Below are 26,906 nucleotides of genomic sequence, written 5' to 3'. Positions count from 1 at the left end.
TAGAAATTTTCATTTCATTATATTAAAAACTTGCATTTTTTAGAAGTATGGATTTTTGAAGAAAATGGTTGATTTAAGTTATTTTAAGTGCATTTTAAATGTGTTTTTATGTATGCTATGTGAAGGCTTATTTTTATTTATTAGAAATCTGAATGAAATCTGAATTATAATACGTACTATATGTATGCCTGTGTGTGGAATGGTAAATATTTAAATACAGTAAGAACAGTAAATATAATTTTAGATCTATTTTGTAAGCATTTTAAAATTATTTGGTGATAAATGCAAGCTAGGTGGCAAATCTCAGTTTTATTCTAAATCTTGGTATTTAAAAATTTGTGTGCTAATATTTTCTTCAATCTCTGATATATGTGTGCTCAAATATTGATACAGGAATGAGAGGATAAAAACTGCTTTAAATATCTTTATTTTCATCTCATACCTTGCTCTGTCTTTTTTCTCCAAATATGTATCAGTTTCTGGTTCCAATCTGAAAAAACTCTTGGCTTGGGGGAAGTAGTAAAGAATGTTTAATTGAGTTGTTTATATTTAGCAACTTATTACACTGAAGTTTAAAAAGCAGAAATATTTTTTACTAATGAGTTTAAAAGCTGAGAATTTTAGAGAACATTTTACAGATAAGTTGAAGCAGAAGCAGCAGTGTAAGAAAAGGAATTAGTTTAGCATTAATTAGATAATTCTGTTTACCTCCTACTTGACTATACCTCTTTTTTTTATAAAAAAAAAAAGTTTATGAATTCCCATTCTGTACTGTTAAAAAAACCTACTGATTGGTATGCAAAACTAGATAAGGAAACACTGTCAAGAACTGCTGATTGGTTAGTCTTAAATATAATAGCTATTAATGTTAGTAATAGTGAAAGGCAGTGAAGTGCCACCTAAAAGAAAGCTATATAACTTAAACCCATTTGTGAAATCACACAAGTGAGAAAACTGGTTTTGAACTCTCATTTTAAAGGGCACTTTACTTAATTCCTTTGATGAAAATTACTTTGTCACTCCCAGCTTTTATTTTCAAGTGTCAGTAGGTGTGCTGCTGTTACAGTAATATAGTATTTTGGTTGCAGAGTGAGTCTAGAAGAACTGCTTCTTTTAGAACATAATTGTTCAAATGACCTCTTTGTGCAGTACAAGCGGCTGTTGTGTATCTGCTTTGTTAATAATAATTGGCACCAGTAGAACTTCATAACTGGATGAGACACTGACATATCATATTGCTCTTGTTTTATCAGCTTCCACCACCTTAAAAACTTCTAATGCAATGTTTTGGTGAACGGTTAAATATTTGCATGAAAATAATTTTTTCTATAGTTAGTAAGTAGAGTTATTCTTATTTAGTGGGCAGTTTTAGAAATTAAAGTAATTTTTAATTGGGTATATACCTTTGACAGCTGAACACTAAGAATCTATTTTGGCATGCTTATATCAGCTTTAGTATCACAAGTTAAGAGGTGAATAAGGGCTTAGTATCTTATAAATAAGTGTCTCTTTGGCATTGCATTGTGTAACAATTTGCAAAGAGTTTTTAGGATAATTAAGATAACTAAACAATAAGATCATTTTATCTTACTTTTGCGGAGTGTTCTTGTTCTTGGAATATGCCTATTGAGAAGCAAGTCCTTATGACTGTTAACTGAAAAGTCATTTGAAAGATGCCTCTTGGATCTTTGGTAGTACTCAAAGATTTCTAAATTAAATTAGACTTTAGAACTAAGATTGTACATCCAGAGGACCTGTGCATTTAAATATATGTCCGTGCTAACAATTATAGGAGAGTATAATATGTTCATGTTTTCAACAGATTCTTTATTCCATTTTTTTAGCAATATAGCATGTGTCTAACTTCTATATAATTATTATTTTCTTATTCATGCCTTGTTTTGTGACAGGATGACGAAGTAGTACTTCAGTGTGTTGCCAGTATTCACAAAGAACAACGAAAGTTCTGCTTGGCAGCTGAGGGACTTGGGAATCGCTTGTGCTTTTTGGAACCAACATCAGAAGCTAAAGTAAGAATTACTGATGGAGATGCTCTCAGCTGGAGTAACTGACTGATGAATGCTAAGCCACTTAATAGTCATGAATACTTTTAATTGTGTCTCCATAATGTGATGCTAGATATGAAATGATGGGAAGTATTGAAAGAGTATTTTCTAATCCATGGTATTTTTTTTTACAATTATATGCTAAATCGGAGCTTCTTTGGTCAATTTTCCCTTTAATGGTAAAGGAGATTACATAGTTAAAGGACCATGTATTGAGATGTACTTCTTAAATAGTTTTTTTTTCATTTTATAATTTCACTTTTTATATGCTTTTCTTGCTGTAACTGCATCTGCAGATTTTATAGAGATTCTAAACAGACTTTAGCTTTCTAAAGTATATTTATGGGCCATACTTGTAGACAGTACAAAAACACCATTTAACTTTTTAAAATGATTTCTACAACTGAAATGCTTCATATTTTCAAAATTATTTCTCCAGACTCTTATTAAGGTTAAAGTTCACTAAATAACTTCTTCCTGTACTGCTGTAGGTTCTAATATTTTAGTATCCTGGACTGACACTATCAGAAGTGCTGTCTTCTGTTAGTGACAGACATTAAGTGTTGCTTCCAACAGGGTTGATTAAGCAGATAGCTGAGATTCCTGGGAACTGAATTATTAAGTGATTGAAAGCTTTTAAAGGTAACAGGTAGCAAATGGAAAAAAGAAGCTAGAAAGCTATGAGAGAAAATGAAAGAAAATAGAGTAGTAAGAGGAACATGGGAGGAGAAAGGAGAGAAGAAACTTGAGGCCAGTACTAAGCAGAATGTTAAGAAAAAAGGAAAATGGAGGGCCTCTTCCCTGTCTTCTGTTTTCTCTGCATCATTTTCTTTTTCTTTGTTTTGTGCCTCTGTTTTTTTTTCCCTCCTTCCTGCTCAGTTACTTCTCCTTTTGATTTTTGCTGTTGTGTCTCTGTATCTTTTCTATTGAAATGTTGCCATGTGGTACTATTTTTAGTCTAGGTATTATGACCATGTTAAACACAGTGTTTATTTACATAGTGTGAGAGGTCCTTGTCCATCTCTAAGGTGAAAAAATTATGGTGCTTCTAAATTTGCATACCTTTGCATTCTGACAGTTGAGTCATGATGATTTATCTACTGTGTACTTCACAAATCTGTAATAATCTTTTCATATGCTTAAGTAAAAGCAGTTAGTTTTCACGTGTTTTCAAGTATTGTCTTAAAATTCTTAAACAGTGATGGCTTCTTGAAAAACAAAGACTTCTTAAAAGTGTTTAATAATTGACAGTTCAAGTGCAGTGTAATATATCTAGTACTAATGTTGACCCTGTTAATCTGTAAGATAGTGTTTGCTTCTCCTGTCCTAAGAAAAGGAAGAATGATATGTGTGACTGTAGAATCCCATAGAAGCACTTTACATTCCATAAGTATCTTAGTATTAGCTACTACCACAGAAGTTACTGGAGTTTTTTGAAAATTAAGAGGCTAAAAAATGTTGTATGTAACTGCTTTAAAAGAGCTGACTGAGGAGCTTTCTGAACTACTAATGTTTACTGAGGACATTGAAGAATTTTGGAAGAGGCATGTATGTATGTAAGTCTTTTGGGGAAAAAAAAAGTGCAGGTGTGATTTGGGTGATCTGAGAACACAATACCTACCAATGGCACTTACCTTTATCTGCATTTAGACAGAATTTTGGTTATGAAATAAAAAGATATTCAAAATGGCACACATCTAGTGGATGACAAAATTATTATTGAGTAAATGTATTCCTAATTGAATCCTAGAGGGTTCTGTTCTTAGTGCTATGCTGTTGAGTATTTTGTCAGTTAAGATTAAATCATTTATCATACACAGTTTTTTCAGGTGATAAAAGATGATAAAAGACTGGGGAACTGGTCGTTGATGAAGAAGTCATCTCCCCCATAGAAATATCTGTAATCCCTTGCACGTTAATAGAAAATAGAAGTGTGTTTCAGTACTGCCTGGGCAAAGTCTAATAACTAAGTATATAAGTATACATACAAAATGGGAAACTGTATTCCTGTCACCTGTAAAGAATGTGAAGGTCATGGTGGATGTTATGCAGTCATGAATTCCCYGAGTGATGTTTTGCTCAAGAGATCTAATATACCCTTTGGAGGTATAATCAAAAGAAACTTGATGGAGATGTAAAGTTACACTACCTTTGCAAGTTTCTGTTTTATATTAACTCCATAGCAATGCTGCTGGAATAGAGAGTCCAGTCTTGGCATTCAGATTCATAGGAATGTTGATAAATTGGAGAGAGCTCCAGGAAGTGATATGAGAATCATGATCATTGTGTAAAAGGAGGGCACAGAATGTTCAGTTTAAAAAAGGGAAGGTATGGACACTACCCTCAAGTTTCTAAAATGGGAACATGGATAACAGAAGTCCTTTTATTTTAGAAATCAAAAGTATAATAAAATCCAAAGGCTGGAAGTTGGAATCAGGATCATGTTAAAAGTTAAATATTAATTCTTTAAAATAAATCGTCCTTCCTGTTAGAATTGTTCTGTTTACCTGAGATGGATTATTTATCTTTGGAAATTATTTTATAAAGCTAGATTGTTTCTGTAGATTATGCTTTAAGAGGAAATTACATTAGAGAAGATTCAAGACATGTTTATAAACAAGCATCCAGACTATCAGTAGATAATCACAGTGATACCTTCTACTACTTTATCTCTTCCAGTTGACCACTTTACCAAAGCCAAAATCTATTTTCAGTACATGTGAAAGCTTGCTTTCTTTTCCCCCCTTACTAAGCTTTGGCTAAATATTGTTAAATCAAGAAAAGTAATTCACTCATTCAAGTAATATTGGAAGAGAGAGCAAGGTAGACAGAAAAAAAAAAACAGTGTACCTGTCGTTTCCAGAATGAAGAGGTGCAACTTCATGGTTAAGTTTTTAATCTGAGTTGCATGTAGTAAAAGACTGAAGATAAAAGTAGCTAAAATGGAAGGGGGTAGTAGAGGGTGAGAGAAAGTATATTTTAAAAAAAGGTTCTTAGAAACTTAAAGAGGAAAAAATGATGTTTCTTTGATTGGCTGGTCATTAGCTGTTTTAGTAAATTTGGTAACATACTGAAGAGATGAAGAAATTACAATATACTCTGTTCAGATTTTACTCTAAATCCATAAGCAACTCATGTTATATTCTTTTAGAATTTTTTAGTAACAATTGTTACTGTGTTGGTTCTCTAATAATATATATTTAGATGATTGGCTTTTTAAATATAAATGCACTTTTGCGTTAATTCAGTATGAATTAATTCAGTTGTACGAAATGATGTTCCTTCTCTCTTGTGGGGCTACTTTTTGAATTATTAGAAGCTGCTTGCTTAAATAATGTCTGAAACTTAAAGTGTGTGTGTGGGGGGGGAAAGCTAATTAATGGCAATTTGTTTTTATATGCATATTTTTTATATATATTATTATTAAGAATAGCAGAATTGCTGAATGGTATAATCTAATTATATTACTTCACTGTTCTTTTCCTTGTTTTTAAAGTGATACTTTAAAACATGATGGTACTTGAAAACCAATAAAATTTAGTGCAGCAAGGCTAATTTATCCCAAGAGCTAAGAAAAAAATACCTAAAATTTGATTGCAGTATACTAGCATCTCTTCTCTGAGTGGCAAAGTTAAAAGGGTTGAATAAACTTAAATGTCTCAAGTAAGTTAAAAACGTATGTCTTAATTACAGAATATAGTAGTGTGCAGGTCTGGTAAAGGTAAAGCTAGTAATTCAATAAACCTATTTCGTAACAGCTTAAGTCAGTATTTTTTACCCTGCAGGCTCATAGGCGGTATGTGGGCAAAGGTTTGGCTGGTAAGCACAGCACCTACAAGAACTTCACTTTATGATAAAGTCAGGAGCAATCCAGAAGACTTTGTGAATTGCATTCAAAGTGTAATGTAGGAACTGGGGTTTCCCCTTAGCTCTTTTTTGGACCTTCATTTCCCCCTGTGCAATGCAGCACAAACTTAGTATAATTATCTATAAAATTGTTAAAAGTGCTGTACAGCTTCTTGCACAACTATTATTTATATATAAGGAATTACTGTGTATTGAAAATAATAGTAGACTGGCAACATAGACATCAAACTGATTAGAAACATGTTTAAACTTTGCATAATAAAACTTTTATCTCAGTTCTGTCTTCGTTGCCACTGTGATTGATTGAATCTCTTTGACTTAGAAAATGCTTCCTTGAAATCTTTTGAAGCTCTTTTCATTAGAATGTGCTTGTAAGAATATTTCAGCCAGCATCGCTTGCATGCATTGAATCAATGCATCTTCCACCTTGGAGTCAGATATAGAGAATATTAGAAACTTCACTGAAGCTTTTCTTGTGGCCTTGTTGTTTGTCCTGCTGGCTTTTGCTGTCACTTATCCTAAGCAACTACCAGTGAAAAATAGACTGGTGTGTGTTATTAACTAGGCTGGGATAGGCAATTGTCATTCACTGCTGATGACTAGATATGTACATACCTTTACAAAGTTAGTAAATAATACCAATTCTGAAAATACTGCTTTTCACCAGTAAATCACGATGTGCCTTACAGGAGAAAATTTTTCAATATTCCCTTTTTAGATGGAAGACTTAGGCAGATGGATGTAAAGTGCTTTACCTAAGTCAGTCAGCAGTCTGTGGAAGTTGTGGCCTGCTGTCCTACTCAATAGGCCATGCTGTCTTTCTACAAAGTATTTTAAGTTGCATGAGTAGAAAATCCTATATATTGATACAATTTTTAATTTGTAACAAGATGTAGCCGCTTTTTATTACTAAGTTTTCATTTTTCTCCATCTGATTCCATTGCCCCACTCTAACTACTGTGTAGCTCATGTCTGTCTGCGCATGCCACATCAAACCTGGGTGTTGTATGCTCTAAACTGATTTCTTGACGAAGATGACAGATAAAAATACAGTCATTTGAACTGGACTCAGTTAGATTCATTTTTGTGAGAAAATAGAGTTATTTTAAGACTTAAATGATCTGTTGAACATTTCTAGTTCAATAGTGAGTTTTATTTATCTTACCACCTCATTCAGGAAAAAAAGGTGCATTCAGTCTGCTGAGTGTGTTGATGCGAAACTGGTAACTGTACCTGAAGGGCCTGTTTGGAAGTAGTCTCAGTAATAAAAACTTACTTTTTATAGAAAGGGCAGCTTTCAGGGTAGCACTGTTAATTGTTTCTTCAGATTACTTGGCAAATTCATATAAGCTTCCTATACCAAATTTGTCTTTTGGTTTATCTTCCTATATGTATGGACAAGACTGTATAGAGGTGTTCTGGAAGAACTCCAGAAAACTCTTACTGACTTCAAAGAAGTATTTGTTCCAAATTCCTGCCTTCATTTATCATTTATCTTTCAGCCTGTTTATTCTGCTACGATAATTTGCTTTTTATAAATTACTTTCTCAGCATGCCTTTAAATGTTTGTAAAACAAAATGCTGTATTCTTAAATAAGAAGTACCATTTGACATTTTTCTGTTGTTAATAATGCTTGAAAGTGATGTTGGTGTAGTCCTGTATGGCCATTTCAGCTTTCCATTGCCAGAAGGGGGATAAATTCTTAMACCTATTCCTACTTTACAGCATGTTTCTAAAACCTCATCTTGGTATCTGAATAGATTTTGTTTTAATTTCAGCATGAGGATTCCTGATGTGAATATTTCTCATCTTTTCCCTATAGCTGTCAGTTCTCAGTATTCTTATTTCACTGATCATTAATTGTTGACACTTCTGGATTTTTGTGGGATTCCTTAACAATACTAAATTGGTTGGAGTTGGGGAAAAAAAATACAAATTTACAGATGGTTGAGATTTTATGAAATCTTTTTCAATTGTGTAATTATTAAAAGTATGAAGTGGTCTGCCAGGCAGAGATTGTTGAAGCAAAAACATCAAACTTATGAAGCAGTTCGATAGTGTCATTTGGGAAATGAAGACCTGAAATCAAATGAACCTTGACTGACTCAAGGCTGATTGCTACCTAGGTCATATACCCTCTGCATAAATTACATTTCACTGATATTTCTTATGTCAATGGAATTTAGCAAAAAATTTGCTGACATCCAAGCACAGAAATTGTGTGACTTTAACAGTATGTGATAACTTTAGTATGTAACATTACCATTCTGAACGAGAGGTTAGCTGGTTTAAATGGTAGGTGGAAAAATCCTTAATTTCATAGTTCTCTCTGTTAATGTTCTTACGTATAGTTAAATGCACCATATGTTATGAAAAAGAGTAAGAAATGGAAAATTACTTGTGTTAACCTAGGATGTAGCTTTTTATACAGACTAGGACTAGGAAAATACAGGAGAACAAGATATGTGGTTTTAGAGGGTTTCTTTCATTAGTACAGCACTGAAGTAAGAGCTGCAACAATTTCAAATCTAGATGCTGCCTGCGTGGCACTAGACCAGTGGCCAGATGGATGTTCTTTAGTTTGCTTAGGTAGATGTTAGATCATACCGATTATGCCATACTGAGTTTTGAGTGGCATTAAGTGTCAGATATAATCTGATACTGATTAAAACTGTTACAAACTATGTTATTTTTTCCCCAGGTAAGGTTCTAGTATAGTTTCTGAACATGATTTTTTAAGTTTCATGTTGAAAATACATACTTTTACTTTTTTTAATTCAAGTGTGCTACAAGACCAATGTAGTTAATACACAGTCAAAATGACTGACTTCGATAATACAGCATCCATTTTACTTAAGAGGTACTATAGGATGACAACACAAAATATATGTTTTAAAAATAATTATGTAGCTTACTATGCTGCGAGGTGCAAATAAATGCAGTAAAGTAATTGGTACTTTTATTTCCCTGTCTGGTTCATTGGTAAGTACTGAGTATCTAGTGTGGTATAATTTTTTATGTTCATAACAGCATTAAAATATTCTAAATAAGTGTTTCCAGATAATACATTTTATTGACAAATAAAAGAGGCATACAATCTAACCTACCTTCAGTTGTAATTCATTTCAGTGAGAAATGGTGCCATCTTTTTGTCTGGTTATATGAGAGGCCTTCAGTGTAACCTGTTAAAGAGTGAACTTCTGGTTACAATGTGTGCATACCTGGGTGCATATGTATAGGTGTTACACACACACACACACACTTAAAGTAACAGACATACTGATCTGGTAATTCAGGAGAAGGTCCCCTAAAATAGGTTTTATTATTATTTGACGTCGTTCTGAATCTTTCACATTTAGTGACAGCTAAATAGGTATGTTCAAATCTTCAACCTTATACATCAAATTGGATCATAGACCTTCTCTTCTGTTTTGTCAGTGTTGTTGGAGAACAAACATAGTAATCATGGTTTGATTCTAAAATGCAGGAAAGCATGCAGAGAAAATCTTTTTGCTTTTGAACCTGAAGATGTTTTATTTCACTGTGAGGAATACAGGTCTCGGAAAAAGAAAGTTACAGCACTCACAAATTATGAAGAATGGGTTTATACTATTTTCACCCAGGGAAATATCATGTATCTCAAAATTGAAAGCATTTTAATTTAAAAATTGTATTTAATGTTTAGCCATGCGTGTTCAAACACACTTTGCATCTTATTTAATCTGCTTTGCTCTTCTGTTCTTACTATTTTTAATTTCTTTTTACAGTATGTTCCTCCAGACCTTTGCATCTGTAATTTTGTACTTGAACAGTCCCTCTCTGTCAGAGCCCTGCAAGAAATGCTGGCCAACACAGGGGATAATGCTAGTGAAGGGGTAAGTAAACTGACAACAAAAATTACTGAATTTCTGAATATGGATTGTTTTCATTTCTTTCCTTGCTCCAGGATATTCTAGGAGAGAGGGCTCATGTGATAGTAGGTTCTTCAGCTTTCCCATTTTCCTGGGATGTTATTGCTCTGCTACCATAATTATATTCATTTATTTTTAGCAYTGAGTGGCAGGTGAGGTTAATCTGTTGAAATATTTACAAAAAACAGAAACATCACGTTCAGAGATAAGTTAGTACCACTAGTCCAGAACTGGCTACTGAAAAATGAATAATAGAGCCCTTGGACTGAGTCTCACTTTTATGAACCTGAGAAGAGTGAGCAAAATAGGTTTTCTTTCAAACTTTGTATTGTATTACAGTGCCTTAAATCAGTGGGGAAAGTAAAATATTTTGTTCATCTCACATAAATATTCATTCATTCATAACTCATTTCACTGAGTTAAAAGTTTTCAGGTATTGTGATTTATTTGACTTATGCTTACGTGAAATTAAGAACTAGGAATTAAGTTCTAGCAACAAAAAAAGTCACAAATTTAAATATATTTTCTTCAGATATAAAAATTCAATTTTTTTTTTGTTTGTAAATGTGTAACTAAACTGCTGTAGCATTATTATAGTTATTTAACCTGTGATAAGAAGCAAGAGTTGTTGGGTATAAATAAGGAAATAAAAATTCTCTTTTGTGTTTCTTCAGCTATATTAAAGCACAAGCATACTTTTAAGTAATGCTTATAGGATAGCAAAAAGTAACTGTGCAGTCAAATAAAAGGTTGTTATTGAGCTTGCCTGTCACATCACTAACCATATGATTAAATTATCATTTCAAATCTAAGCCATCCTAAGAATGACTGAAAGACAGCTTTTACACCGGAGAAATCAAGATGTCAAAAAAAGTGTACTGTATTATACTTCACTTATTATTGACAAAGCTATTTAAAAACTGTGTCTTTCACAGAATGTCTAAGCCATTTGTTTGGCAAAAAATCATGATATCATCAGTAAAAATGAAGCCTAATCCCAACTCCAGGTCCAGATTTACCTGGATTTTCAATGATCTGCATGCCCAGCTGAAATTCACTGCTAATTGTTCGCCTACTGATGAGATGAACTTGCATCCTATCTCCAAGCTGCTGCTTCTGGAAATTTTAGGTGTTACATTTGCTCTTGCATCTTTGAATCACACACACACATATATATATATATATAAAATGGTAATTTAGGTAAAGTATCTAGTCCTATATACTTAGGTAAAGCTTGTGTTCCTCTGAAAGTTAATGAAAGTGAGCTATGGTTTCCACTCAGTTGGTCACTGCTCTGTTTTTATTCATCTGTATAAGTTTTAGGACCTTACAATAAAATGTGACATCATCTTTGTTGTGTTTTTCTATTCAGTGAGCAATGAAATCTGAAAAACCTGGAAATGCCACTTCTTAATGTGTGGAGTGAAGCATTATTAACAAAATAATACTAAATAAAGGCCTTACAGTGTTTGCAAGTTATAGCAGATTCTGTAACTACTGTTTCTGGTTCCGTGRAAGGCACAAAATTCACCTAAATCAAAATCTTCCATGTTTCCCTCTCAGAATTAAACTTGGTAGTAGCACTCAAACAACTTCTCTTGACATGACTAGTATCTAATGCAGGCAACCTCAGTGTATTGATGTTTACCATAGGCACCTCTCAGGTTGCTGCTGCCTGATCCGATCTTACCAGATCACCTTGCTGTACTTTAACTGATTTCTCAGCATAGTCCAAAAGCCTGGGTGCGGGACAAGAAACAAGATTATGCCCTTATTTTTCTTGCTTTGACCCTAACTCTCCAATCTCAGCTGACTAGCTGTGACATATATTGTCTATCCTTTTCTATTCTCCCTATTTATGTTTTATATTCTTTAATTTAATATTGAATTAAACTTACTCTTTTGTGATCAGAGCATAATGAAATTCTATGGCTTTACTTATTTTACGAGATTAAATGGCAAATAAAACTATGCAAATCAATCTGCCAGAGCTAGATATTCTGCCAGGTTTTTCTTCTTTTACATGGAGCCAGAAAACTTGTATTCTTTTTCAACTGTTACTTTTTTTTTTTTTTTGAGCATACACACAATGTTAAGATTTTGTCACATTAGGCAAAAGGAAAAATGGAGGTCTGAGGAAGAAAACAAACATAAAAACACAGGTGATCTCAGTATTATCTAAAGAAATGTACTTAAAAATAACTTAACTAAAAATAATTTTACTTAAAAATAACATAAAAATTACTTAAAAATAACATTTCATTTTAATGTTTTTTGTTTAAAATACAAATTTGTATTGTATTTGTTTCATGATGAGGGATTTCTTTTTATCTCTTTCTCGGTTTCATATACTGTGCATGCAGTTTTAGTGCTATCTTCCTTTTTTAGGATAATCCTAGAAAATAAAAGGGAAAACTATGTTTGAAGGAGAGGATTTTTATGATTTAACTGAATAGCCTGTAGTAGCTCCTAGAAGAGAGAACCAAAAGGATGTTTTATCCAGTTGAAGCTAATTTTCTTTCTAATGTCATGTCTATTTATGTGGAAATCATATATTTCAGTATGTGTATTATTTTTCTGAAGATAGAAATGACTGTAAAGTAAACTTCTGATATTTGTTTCTTGAATTATAAATTGGCATTCATTCTGTGGTCTGTTCATTGTGCAACAATTCACCATTTTAAAGCTGTTTTAGATTTCATCTATTTGTAAAGCAGATGAATTAAAGCACTATTTAAGCATTTATTATACAACAGTGACTCTTGTTTTTCCAGGGAAATCTAAGTGCAACTCTAGCTGTGACTTGATATGCCATGATTGCTTGTTGAAACTTTTAATAGACTGTATACTTTAGATAAGAAGTAGGAAGGAAAATCTGTAAAATAAAACTTTTTTGTTTTTCAAAAAAGAGAAAAGTAGAGGTGGTCAAATATATAACTTAACAAATATATAACTTAATTTATAAAATTTTCCTTGAACTGAAATTTTCATTTGAGATTAAATAATTAGCCAAAGCTTTATATCATCCCAAAGAAACTGTCTGGCACCAATGCTAGAACTGGCATGTGTATATATATTTTTTAATTTACTTTGTTTCTGCAAGCATTCAAGGGAGGGAAAGGAGTCTCTCCTTTCTGAAGGAGTAAATTTCACTTTGCAAGATGGCTTCTCCTGTGATACAAAGTTATACAGATGTTTAGAGGGCTTCTAGGTTAAAACTCATGATTTTTCATGCAGATCAGTAAATATTAAATGAGTCAATACTCCTGGTTTTATTTTTATCTGAATAACATGACTGCAGAATTTCAATTAAAAAAAATTAAGAGAAGGTTGCTAGTTAGGAATGATTGATGAGAAAATGTAAAACTGCAGTTTTTTGCTTTCACAATTTTATAATACCATCCTTAGTACTAAACTTTTTTTCTATTAAAGCTAAAGAAAACTCAGTTTGTTTCTCCATAAGAGTGTTTCTGCTATGCTTTATGTGTGGAACTCATATCAGTTCAGTTAGGAAGTGTATGTATTCAGGACTGGTAGCACTAGCAATTTGATTGAGAGGTTATAGTTATGTAAACCATAGATTTATATAGTAATGAAGTGTATGTACACATGCAGAGAGAGTATTCCTACTGTCTATTTTAGGCTATTTAACTTAAATATAATTCAGAAGACTAAAATCAGGAGCTGTATTTTGTATTACAGTCAATGGATAGCGGTAGGAAATCTATAGAAGAACAGTTTAGGATAAACCTTGGAAAACATCTTAAAATGCCCTAAGGTATTGTATACATTTTGAATACCATTTGCATAGTATATATGATAATGTGGCATAAAGTGATATAAACTAAACTTTCAATGGATAATATTACTCATGAAGGCAAAACTAATGAGCTATGCAGGTTATTCAGAACAAGTGCCCTTCAAAGAACATATACCAAGAGAAACTATTCCATCTTGTGCCTATGCATCATTTTTTACAGAAATGCTGTTTTACAAGTGCTGTAGCAATTTAAACATTTGTGCTGATAGTATTTTATTTCTTTTTACCCATAAAAACATCTATTTGCTTTAAAGTCATGTTCAAATATGTGGTATACTTAAAGACATAGTCTCAGAAAATTCGCTTGTGAAATCATACATCTCAAGCAATTAAGATATGAAATATAAATAAAGGCAGGTATCAACTATTGATGTAGTTATTAGTTAGAAGATGGCTATGAAAAGAAATTTTGATTTTATGCTACATCAAAAATATGTAACTTTTCTTACTGTAAAATGAAATTCTGTCTGTACTTTTTCAGAAATATATTGATTTTGGCAGTGTTTCTGTAGGGAAGATTTCTGTAATTCAACATTAGAGAGTGGCTAGAGCATCGCTCTACACCATGAAATTCTCGTGCTGATTCAGGTTATATTTTTGTGTTAAAGAAGTGGTTCAAACACTGGAGTCTGTAGGACTTTATGCCCTAAACACTGAGCTGAGAAAAGTTTCATTTTTCAACCCTTGCTCTAAATGTTTTTACTTGGAATCAGCTCTTCAGTGAAACAGATTTATCACCTACAGGCTTAAAAAAAATAATCATTGAGACCACCATCTTTATTGATTTAGAGAAATTCAAGGAGAAAAATATAATTTTCTGTTGGAGAATTTTTGCATTTCTTAGTTCATTCAAAATTCATGTTAAGCTGTGGAACAAAGGCAGGCCTTTAGACACTGAAAACATGTAATAAGAAAGATTTAATCATGTTAAAATTGATACAACTGTAAAAGTCTAGACATTTTCACATATAGGTCTAACTTAGGGTGAAATGTGTGTGTGTTCATAACCATTTGCCCTTATGGCAACTCCATAATGAAGCTGAAATTCAGGTTTCCAGTTTAACAGGGAAGGCTCACTATGCGTGAAGAATACAGATGTTTATTAGTTTAAATTATGTGTATGATCCTGTCCTCACTCCCCTTATTTCTTAACATTTCAATAATATCAATGGTGCTACAAAGATTCCCACTAATGAGTATCTGATCTAGAGAGTTGAGATTGGATTTTCAGATTTACTCAGTTTTGAGTATTTACTCTATTTACTCAGTTTGAGCAAAGAAATACTAACAGTTAAAACAAACGATTAAAGAAATGTACAGAGAGCATCATGATTTTTTGAGCTTCTTAAATAAATTAAATGGATTTCTAGACAGATAAAAAAGCTGACGCTGATATTTGCAAATTTATACCATTTAAAAGTAAAGGAAAAAAAGCGTGCAAAATTATGTTCCTGAATGCATATGATAGAAAAAGCCAGTCAGATTGATTGCCATCTTGGTAAGAGAGAGTGATGTACAATGCAGTAAGGAATTAGCAAGAATTCCTCACTTCCTCCCCCCAAAAGACAAAAGTATGTCTGTTAATCTATTTTATTATCTCCCATTTTATGGTAAGTACATGGTCACTGTTTCTGCCTCAGTTCCTGCTCATAAATATAATTATGTAAAACTACTTCAGTATTTGTACTATGGTATGCTTTCTTACTATTCATTTGCTTTCAGAATTAACATTTTACTGGAAGACAGTAAATGTTGCACAGCATATCACTTATTTATTCTAGTCAAGATGGAAGTTTCTTCCAATGGTATATTCTTTCTTTATAGCTTCATATTGTTTATATTTACCTAAAAATGTTGATTTTGGTGTACTGTTAAAAAAAAAAAAAAGAAAGAAAGAAAAAAACCCCACCCAACCTAATGAACAAAAGCAATATTGAACACACACACACACACACACACACAACTCTATCACCTGCAAAACTATATTACTAGTCACCATTTTGTTTTCCAACTTGCTAGCCTAATGATCTCTCTGAATGAGTATGTTATTTTCTTTACCAATGCATGTATATTGTGCCTGACACTGTTTTCAGTTTTATTTGTGATCAACTGACACCTTTCACTTGGAAAATGTTCAGAACATTTTAATTCTTTATACATACTATTTTAGTTTTAGCTGGGATCTCAGATTTCAATCAGTTAACATTGATCTCTTCATAGCTGTGTTATATCTCCTTGCAGTAAGTGTAAATAAATATTTTAAACATTTAAATAAACAGTATCCCAATCTGGAATTTACGGTATCTTTCAAGCTGATGAGCTGATGATTTAGTTTATTCACACTTCTTGTATTAAACTTTCAGACTTTTTCAAACGGTGCTACATCTTTGCTGCAGGATTTGGCTGAACAAACCTAGTTACGCATAAAGGAGGGCACAGATAGAGCTTGTGTGTGAGGGTGTTGGATGGATTAAATTGAGCAGCCACATGCACAAACACATACACTCACACACACACGGTGCATACTCTCACACACATACATACACACACAAACACATCTGTGCATACACATAAATACCTACAGACGCATACGCATGCATGTGTGCACACACACTCACACGTACAAATGCACAGACTGTTTCCTGACTCTGAAAGGATGTTAGGAGAATTTAGAGATGTATTTCCCACTTTGAGTATAAAAAAACAAAGGAAACCTAAATGGAGGTGTAGATGATACACTTAAGTAACAGGTAGTGTCTTAAGGACAGCAGTACGTGGTATTTCAATTATTTGAAGTCATTAAAAAGAAGGAAAAAAAAGTCAATAAACTGCATGCTGGTAAGGAGTAGGAATTACTTTTAAAAAGCTATGTGATCAGAATTCAGCATTTGGAGGCAATTTTGTTGCCTGTTTTATTCTTTTTGTAGCACTCAGATTGCTCAAAGTTAGCAGAAATCATTTAGAAATTCAAACCAAACTGGACATCACAATTCCTGTGCACTCTCTAACCTGTGGCTTTATTAACTAGAACAGGGTTACAATTATTCACAAGTGTATTTAGTCAAGGGAGTTGCTTCCAGCTGATAAGACCAACTATTGCAATATTTTAACCTTAGTCAAGTGAAAGAATTAAGGATTTATTGAAAATCTTAAATATTCAGAAAAATAAATACTGGGAAGTATACTAAAGGAGATTGATGGAAAGTTTATTTTAAAATCCAGTAATTCATTGTACTTATTTCAATGTTTAGGTGAGAATATTTGCCATTCAGGCAGGGGGAAAATCCAAAATACCAAATTGTGAAAGCATCTTACGTAGTGTACAGTCTAAATCGTACAACCATGAAATTCTCTGCTACGTATTTTGGCCTTTACCACAGTTACCAATTATTATTATATGTATTATTAAGATGTCTTTAATATTTGTTATCGTACTCTATTTATATCATACAAATTTAAGGAGAGAGTTATCATAGTGGAATATCAAATACAGATTGTATTTCAGAAGTATGTCAGCTTGAAAAGGGAAAGGAAAATAAACTAATGTCTCATGATCTCTCATTGTTTTAATTCCTTATTAATTTGTCATTCTTGTAGCCATCTTTCTTGTTTTGATTGCATGATGCTGAGGGATGTCCTGTAGAACATCGAATGACTTTATTTCGGTTACCATTCTGTCTCTCATCACATGCTGCTATTTGAATCACAGATGTTAATTTCTTTTTTCTTAATTTCTGTGAAGTAGAAGAAGCTTTATTTCTCTCTCTACCTTAGTGGCAGGATAACCACAACCTTCTGGTTTATTTATTGTGCACTCCAGATGTTTAACTGCCCCATGTCATGGCACAGCTCACAGCAGAACTCAGGATTCCCTGTCACCGCACTCCTGCAATGGTGACCTGTGGGCCATACATGCAATTCAGACCTGCTGACCTCTGTTTTTCCATTAGTTTCTCCAGCTTAAAATGAAATTTTTGATCTTTGCAATTACATTGCTTTGTAGAAAGTGGAAATCTTGAAGGGCAAAAAGCATTTACTTAGGGAAACTAAGGTTGTTTTCATCACTTCCAGGGCTCCTCAGCAATATCACAATTTTTAGTATTTCCGCAGTGTCCAAAATATTCACCCAAAATATGAGCCAAAAGATTTACTCTGAGATTACTAGTAACATATGAATATTTATATTTAGCATTGGCAGTAGTGGACAAATGAGCTCTTCAGTAAAAATCATCATACTTGTTTTTATGGCTGTGGGCAATAAAAAAGAAAATGTGATCTCTTGTGCTGTATTTCCTTTGAAGCTGGGTGCCAACCATTGGAGAAATTTTAATAGGAACAATAATGTAAGAAACTTTATTTCTGGATCAGAAGAGTTTGTTACACTCGGAAAAGGTGTACTCTTAATTAGCTGCTGTCAACAAGCTGTCAGAAAAATGGACAGGTTATTTGCTAAGTTAAAGAAACTGATTCTGTTTTGAGTATGTGTCATAACTGCCAAATCGAGTGAAATGTTTTTTATCATGAGACACAATCATTAGCACAATGAAAGCAAATGATATGATAATCAGTAATTTACGAACTTGATATCTCAAAGATAGTTTTTTTCTGAAGAATAATATAAAATGTTTTTTTAATAGATGTTATGTGTGAAGACAAAAATTACAGCATGGAATGGAGGAATACACATCTTAAAATATTGGTTTGCATTCTATTGTTAATACAAAGGCACTGCTAAGAATAACACTAGGCCTCATATAATTGCTAAACTTTTTTTGGTTCCACTAGTTCATCATTCCATTGAAATGTAATTACTTTTCCTCCATATTAAGTTTAGTTTGGGATACAGTTCTGCTGCTGCTTTCAAGTTTTCTAGACGAAAAACGTAGCTTATTTGTTTTGGTTATAAGTCGGTCTTATAAGTGATTCATTTAAAAGCCTTCAGCAAAAAATACCGTGAGATGATCCACTACTTGTTCTTACTATGTGTATATTAATTTGTTACTACAAGCAATTTTACTGTGACATCCTGTCTGCAACTACAGTTGTTTTTACTGTTAAGGTTTTTCTCATTGATTAAAGTAAAATTGTAATTTAGAAAACAAGTAGTAAATACACTATTATGTAATTTTTTTCTGTTTTTCCTCCCTAAACAGTGCACTCTCTTGCAGGATGTATTATTGCAGGACTATTCTTGCAGGATATATTATTAAAACCATTGTTTATGGATAACATGTTTTGGAGAAGCTCTTGTCATTTTTGTATTTATTGATTTCTGATCATTCTTTTACAATGACATCTCAAAGTATGCTATATTCTCTTTATCTATTGATTACTACTCCTCTAAATGGGACTAATGATACCATGCTTTCCATAACTGGTTATGCCGTGGCTCTGTTGAACAACTGTTAGAAATAATTAGCCTGGGAATTTGAATTACTGCTTAATTCATTATGTTTCAGTAACACTGATTTCATTAATATCTCTCTGTCCTTGAAATGACCAGCAGAGTGAAACCTCTCAGATTGCTGGTGATAACTATCATAAATTTTTCTCCAGTTTTGCCAATAATCTAACACATTTTCCTTGAAGGTCAAAAATTCAGTAAGCAGCAGTTTGTTTGGTTGGTTTTTTTAGCTTGCTGCAAAAACATCTGGGTCTATTGAGAAATTTTACATAATTATATGGTTTTTGTGTAGAAATATTTAATACCTGTATAGTTATGTTAAATTTCTCAATAAAATTCACCACATAAAAATACACAAGATTTTCAATATTATTAACTGTTAACATTTTTAAGCTTAAATTCTAACATACCCAGTTCCCAAATCTGTTTGTTAATATAATTGTCATTAGCTAGCAAATGAGAGGTAGGATTGTCTCTATTTTATTGCAGTTGTGATGAAAGACCTCCATTTAACTGCCTTTTGATTTTTATTGTATCTATTGGACAAATAACATTTCATCTTTAATCTTTTGAGTTAGTATTAAATACTCTGTATGTTGAACTACTGAATGTAATAGTTTCTTCAGTTTCACATCTAAGCTGGTGTTCTGTAGAACATGGCTTGTTCACAGCTTGTAAACCTACTGACCAAAATGGTAATTTAAGTAATATATCATTTGTAGAGTGAAAAGTCATTTGTCTGCACATGTATAACCATTATTTTAGTTACCAAAACAACTTTAATTATCTTGCTCTCCTCTACATGAGTCCATTGTATTGACCTTAAAGGCAGTCCTTTCTAACAATACGTAACATGCTAGAGACAATCCCTGTTCTGAAGTTCTATTTTTGGACATTGCTTTTTGTTTTTAATGTTTAACTAAATAGGCATGAAACAAAAACAGCATAACGTCTAAAAGGATAGGACCTAAAATGGCAAAAAAACAGTGTGTGTGTATGTGGGGAGCAATTTCTGGAAATTATATGAGAAGTTAGATGTTCTTAAATTGGCAGTTACTAACTTGTTATCAGCATCTTGACTTTAGACCCTTTCAGTATTACTCAGGACTAAGCAGCTGCAATTTTATGTTCTGGACTGAGAGAAAGAATGAAGTATAACGTTGCCAGACATTGTACTGCTAGCTTAATTCTGATATACTTACTTCTGCAATATTTGGGCATCACTTTCCTAGAAAAGCTTGCCGCATGCAATCTGAGATCCGAGCTCTAAAAAAAAAATAAAAAATCCTAGTTTCAGTGGAAAACATCACAATAAATAAATAAATAAATAAATAAATAAATTGGTCATATTCTTACTCAAATTTGAATTGACTTGCTATTTATCAATAACCAGCAAGCAGGATGGTAGATGCAGGAAGAGATTGAGAGAGGCAGACTTTAAACCCTGTAAAGCTTGTTGTCTATTGTCCCACAGATAACTTTCTGGTTAAGATCCTTCCCTTGAAATTTTTTTTCTTCCAGTCACCAAGAAAGGCTCAAAAGATGTATGTTAAATTCTCTGATTAAAGGAAGCATCTGGAAAATCCAGTTTCGCCTCTCCCTTGTCATAAACTTCCATATTTGAGGTTCATAATGGCGCTTGGTTGAAATTATGTATGCAGTTGCTTTACTGAATCTGATAAATATTTAAGTTAACATTAATCTTAACAAGTAGACATCCTTAGTATGTGCTTAAATTATTTGGGGCAATAGATGCATTTTTCCTCTTCTGGATTTCAGTTTTGTGTGTGTATATATATCTATGTATATACATATTTTATATATATATATATTCTTTTAATGCTTCTGAAGTTTATAAGAAAGGTAAGTAGGATCTTATTTAATTTAAAACATTTTTGAAAACTCTGTGTTTTTACTTAACTATGATAAAAATCAGGTCACAAAACCACTCTGTGACCAGGCACAGTATTTTTTCACTTTGAAGATGTTTGCCTATTGATGTAGCTACTTCATTATTATGAATAGTCATGTTTTTTTGTCCAGCATATACACTTCATAATTTTCTTGAATATCTACACTTGCTACTTAGACTGTAATAACTCTTCACATTGTTACATAATTCTGATCACAGACCACACAGTGCAGTGGAGTTTTAACCTTCTCTATCATTTTCTGTAGGCAGCTCAAGGTGGTGGTCACAGAACCCTACTGTATGGCCATGCTATACTACTTCGACATTCGTTTAGTGAAATGGTAGGTAAAAGTGCACTTGCGCATTATTGAATAACGCTAAACTCAAGTCTTAATAAGCATTTGAAATAAAAAAAATATATATAAATTCAGAAGTATAGCCAGGACAATGCTTTAAAAAATGTCTAATAGCTTAAAGAGTCTCAACAGAATGTAAGTGGCCTTAGATTTTAAATGCAGGTTTTTCAGTCCGTTTCCCTCAAATGTAGCTGAAAAGCTCCTTTAATGATGGATTATTTCTGTGTCCTTAGGAATCCAATTTAATGTTTCATTCCATTAGATAGTGGCTGCTGTCCAAGAAGAATTTGTCATAATGCTTTTTCCAGAATTTTTTTAAAAATTATTGTTTTTTTTTTCCAGAATATTTTATAAGATAAGGGTTTCCTTTTAACATTGTTCCCAGACGCTATGCCCACAAATGTGCTCTCTTCAGGCCAGCTTGTATGGGTTTTGTTTCATCACATTGTAGAACTGGCAGATTTTAACTTTTATTTTCTAGGGATCTTTGACATGATAGGGGAAAAAGCTAGCCATGTAAGCATAACTAATAAGAGGTTGAAGCAAGGAGAGGTGAAGAAAGCTTCTTTTCTCATTTTTCCTGTACTGGAAGACTCTACATTAGTCTTTAATCTCTGTTGCTTACATTTGTGAACTGTATAAATCATAGTTGCTGTGATATACCAGAGTTGCAAGTATGGAGATTATTACTTTTTGACATTCTTCATATGTTTTCATAAAGCAAGCATATTACAGCAAGACTGTAATAAAATACTTGCTTGTTCCTATCTCATAAACTTTGTATGTGATACTTTGCAGTTTAGAGGGTGGCAGTTACCTTACACAGAGAAATACATGCTGAATTGGAAAATGATTTTAATGGTTTTAGAGAAGTCAGGGAGATCGTGTATACAAATGACACCATGCTTAACTTATCCAATTATAAAAATTTAAGCGCAGTTGGATGGCAGGATAGAGTAATGTGAACATAGCATCAATTTGGGATGTGTGTCAACAGATATTGTTCTTTGTTTTCAATAACTTCACTGTGTTTTGCAGTATTTGACATGTCTAACAACATCAAGATCCCAGACGGATAAACTTGCATTTGATGTGGGGCTACGAGAAAATGCAGCAGGTATGCCAAGTTATATTCCAAGAAAGACATGTCACACATTTCTACTTTACAAAGAGGCATTGTGATTAATGGCATTATAAGCTTGTGAATGTCACATTTATTTGTTTGTTGGAAATAAGATGACTGTTTTTCAGGAAAAAAACCTACAGTTAATTAACTGACTTTGTATAAGAATGTACGAGTGTCTCTGCAAATAAACTGAGTTATTTGCACTTGCTGAACTGCAGCAGCACTGGTGATAATAGTTGAAGTACAAATTTCTGCCCAACAAAATTAAAACAAATTTGATGCATTTATTTTCAAATTTTGTATTTTGGAACTTGCAATAGAATTAATATATGACAAAATAATTTTTTTATTATCAGTGCATTTATAATATACATTGTAACCATGCAAAAAAAGAAGTATGCAACACAGGAAAACAGAAAAAAATGTAATGAAAGCATTGCTAAAAGAATTGAAGGAAAATAGAAATATAAAATGATGAAAATAACAATGGGACAGAATGGGAGAGAAACAACAGAAACCAGAAATGATGAGAAAGCTTTAAAATCTAATTAATAGATTTCCAGGAGTACTGCCAGAACAAGTGTTTGTCATAGAAACTTTTTTTTTTTAATTGTACTTCCATGAAATCACATATAAATGCTCAAATGCCAGTAGGAGCTGTTAAATGAATTTAAAAGCAGTCCAGCACCCAGAGCCTCAAATAACTGTATGTGCAGAATTAACAGTTGCTGGAACTAAAGAGCACTGCATCAGAAAGTAACAAGTGACCCTGTGGGGCCTATTCAGAAACATACACCTTGAAAGGAGAAATCTAAGTATCTATGTTTATATCTCAATAATGTGAAGCCTCAAATAGGAGAAATGTTAGTTCCATTAATATCAACATGGTTTTTATAGTTTTTTCAATTATTTTGAAAGTAAATTAAAAACTAAGATTAATTGGTGATGGAGAGGCACTGCCATGTAGGTATTACTGTATCTGTGGACTATGATCTTTGAAACTTCCTTCTCAGGTGGCTCTCGCAGTCTAGATATTTTGATATCTTTGTGGCTATCTGTTTTGAGTGAGTGAAGTTTTTATTTCAATCTTTTGTAGCCATACAGAAAAGGATCTCAGACAGACATTAGCAGCCTGTTACTTGATTTGATCTTTAGATGCTGCCTTAGTAGATTGAGACCATTTTCTTTAGTCATGTTGATACTGGGAATGCATGTATGCTGTTTTTCTAAAAATAGCTTCAGTGAAATCAATCTTCATAATTCTACTACTTCAAAGTTATTGTGCATGTGTCTGCTGTGCCCATGAGACTTTGTAATGAATATCTGTAGTTGTCAGATATGTCAAATTTGCTTTACTGCACATGTACCAGATGACCCTTGTACACACAGGTAAGATATAAAAATCAAGTGCTTAGTTGTGTTTCTGTGCTGAGCATTTTGATAACTACTGTATGCTTTTAAACCTCATAAACTGAACCTCTTAATATCACTTCTCTGTAATCATGTGTTCTGTAGTGCTCATGGCATTGGTGCCGGAATTGATGTTTATAGTTTAGCAATATTGTAGAGTTATGAAGCATTTGTTTCCAAATTCTGCATTCTGTAACATAATTGTAGCTTAGAGTGGAAATGATACAAAAGATGAAGTGAATATAAACATGACCATTAAGCAAAAGAAGATGTAAAAGGTGATAATTAAGACTGAGGTATCTGTCAGCAATTTATTGGCTGTGGGAACCTTGAAGGGAAAGAAGTTCTGGGCAGTGTTTTGTAAGCAATTAGTTTCGCAAAAGAAAAATCTGCATGGACTGAGAAATGAAATGGCAAGTATCTTTTAAAACAAATTCTTTATTATGCTTTTTCAATGTCATATAAAAATATCCTTAAATTTCCTGGGAGTTGTCTGTTTGGAATACCCTTGATAAGTATCTCTGTTTTTTAGGTGAGGCATGCTGGTGGACAATACATCCTGCTTCTAAACAGAGGTCAGAAGGAGAAAAAGTTCGAATTGGTGATGATCTTATCCTAGTCAGTGTGTCTTCCGAAAGGTATCTGGTAAGTTTGTTTATTTAGGAAGTACACACACAGAGGGGATATCCTGAGAAGACACAAATTGCCCTAAGGAGGGAAAAAAAGGTTGGGGTTCTATTACACAAACTCTTAAAACCAGATCTTTCAAATCTAGGAAATGATGCCTGGTTCTAATGCACTTTTTTCTCAGTGAAAGGTTTCTTCGTCAGAAAACTGATTGTTTGCATGCATTTACCGTGAGATATTCTTCAGCATTCTCCATCTTTGGGAGATGTTATTTTTGTAACTGGAAGACTTCTGAGCTGAAACTGTAGTCTGCTGATTAGATTTAGAAAAGAGTTTGTTTCGAAGCAAGTCAATAACAATTTTATGAAGAATGTGTGTATTTCTACTTTATTATGCATTCCTACTCTGTTGAGAATGGAATACCTTTTAAATATTTTTACACATTTGTCTTTGATTCTTTTTCTGTTTCTATCTTCTTGTTTCAGCATCTCTCCATGTCCAATGGAAGTATTCAGGTGGATGCCTCCTTTATGCAGACACTATGGAATGTACATCCTACATGCTCAGGAAGTAACATTACAGAAGGTTTGTATGTTATTTTCTTTATTTAGAAATTTATATACTTCACATGACTTTTCATAAAAATTGAAAATGAAAAAACACTGAACATCAAACCAAAGAGCTTAATAAAACTACAGAAAATGAGCATAGGAGAGGAGGGTAATGGAAGGGAAAAGGGAAATAAGATACTTTAGCTGAGTTAACTGAAGAAAAGCTAAATGAGTGATATAATTCTAGATTAACAAAGCATAAAAAGCTGAATGAGACATGAAGACCAAGAGAGCAACAGATGAGTTTATAGTATTCAGTTAAATTTTGGGGGAAAGGGACTGCAGAATAACAAAAGCTAGTAAACTTAGACTTCGTAGAGGACTTTAAATCACCCTGTAACAGAGATAACAGAACAGAGCTGCAGGTACATGCAAAATGGAAAGCAGGTTTCTGACAGTTCCTATTTCATTTTCCTCATCATGTTTTTTTAAGAATATTTGCTCAATATCCTTTCTGGATTTCAGAGCCATGCTTCCTGATAATTGTCTGTATCTCCGTAATAGTCACTGAAAATGAGCCATCTAAACTGATCCTCTTAGTCAGCCTTAAATCCCACATCGTATGGTCAGGATTCCTTTGTATATACGTAGCTGCACTTGTCAACCATGTTTGAGAAACCTGATTCTGTAATGAAAGGCTCATTCAATCATTATTACTCCTTATTTCAGTGCCATACTCTACACAGACTGGTGTGAGATTACAGAAAAATCAGTGAAGTCTGAATATACTCAGGGAGTTTTTACAAACTGAAATGTAATTGAAAAAATTATATATGACAGGTCCTGCAGACCTTCACAAAGCAGTGTTTTATAGAAAAGAGAACTAAAACCTTTGGTGAGATTAGAATAGTACAAGAAAAGAAATGAAAGGATAAAAAGCTATGATTCATGTTCAAGTTACTCAAGTGTGAATATCACAAAGAATAGCAGATTTTCAGCAAAACTGTATCAAAAATAGTATGTGCCGCAGAAGGCAGAGGAAAATTAGTGACTTTTCTATATTCTTGCTAGTTTTTATGCATGAGAAAATGTATGAGGCGTTGGAAATACAAGAGAGATTCCTGATGTAACATGACAAAGTGAAGAGGCAGTTTGGAAAATCATCAAAACAGTGTTTCTGAAAGAAACCAATACATAAATTCATCCAAGGACAACTTGAAAGAAATAAAAATAAAAATTGAAAAGAAATAGATGAGTAGTCAGTGCTTCAAAAATAAAAATATTATTTTAGGAGGGATACAAAAGACCCATCACACATCAGTGTTACCAAACAGGATTTAAAGTAAAACCTACTCTCTACTATCCTCTTACTTTGTGCATGCACACTGTAAATTCAGAATATTGGCATTTTCTCATCCAGATAGCCTGAATATTGGAGCAACAAAGATCGTTGAGGTTGTGATATGTCTTACGCACTAAGGACAGATGATCTGGTGTTGCTTTAAATCACAAAACTCACATTAGCAACATGATGACAAACATTGCACCTTACCTCTGCTGTTCTTTGTTCAAAGTATCAGCCCTCCATGTTCATGAATGATAACAGTCCTCAAGCCAGGAGTGGATCATTTTATATCACTTAGCTAAATCCCTCAAACTCATCACTTTTTGGCAGATCTGATCTTAATCTCATAAATACTGCCCTAATACTGTTGTTCTAAGAAAAACTATTGCCAAATTCATTGGCAATATTTTTTTGAATGCAGACCACTTTTAAAAGATAACTGATTACTATACATGAGATTTCCAGGGATGTACAGCTCTCATGTTAATTTGTAATTTTAATTACTACACA

The 26,906-nt window shown here is 33.0% G+C and overlaps 1 protein-coding gene across 1 annotated transcript in view; it reads left to right on the top strand.

Moving 5' to 3' along the window:
• Positions 1-26,906, top strand: part of RYR3 (ryanodine receptor 3) — a 267,401-nt gene that overhangs the window by 43,094 nt on the left and 197,401 nt on the right. The window contains exons 2-7 of the mRNA XM_026076056.1: positions 1,911-2,030; positions 9,702-9,809; positions 21,248-21,322; positions 22,376-22,454; positions 24,406-24,518; positions 24,986-25,085. Coding sequence (XP_025931841.1) covers positions 1,911-2,030; positions 9,702-9,809; positions 21,248-21,322; positions 22,376-22,454; positions 24,406-24,518; positions 24,986-25,085 — 595 coding nt within the window. The remainder of the gene's footprint in view (positions 1-1,910; positions 2,031-9,701; positions 9,810-21,247; positions 21,323-22,375; positions 22,455-24,405; positions 24,519-24,985; positions 25,086-26,906) is intronic.

This window comes from Apteryx rowi, unplaced genomic scaffold (genome assembly GCF_003343035.1).
Source record: "Apteryx rowi isolate R43461 unplaced genomic scaffold, aptRow1 scaffold_424, whole genome shotgun sequence".
Taxonomy (NCBI): Eukaryota; Metazoa; Chordata; class Aves; order Apterygiformes; family Apterygidae; genus Apteryx; species Apteryx rowi.
This window is presented reverse-complemented; position numbering and strand designations above follow the sequence as displayed.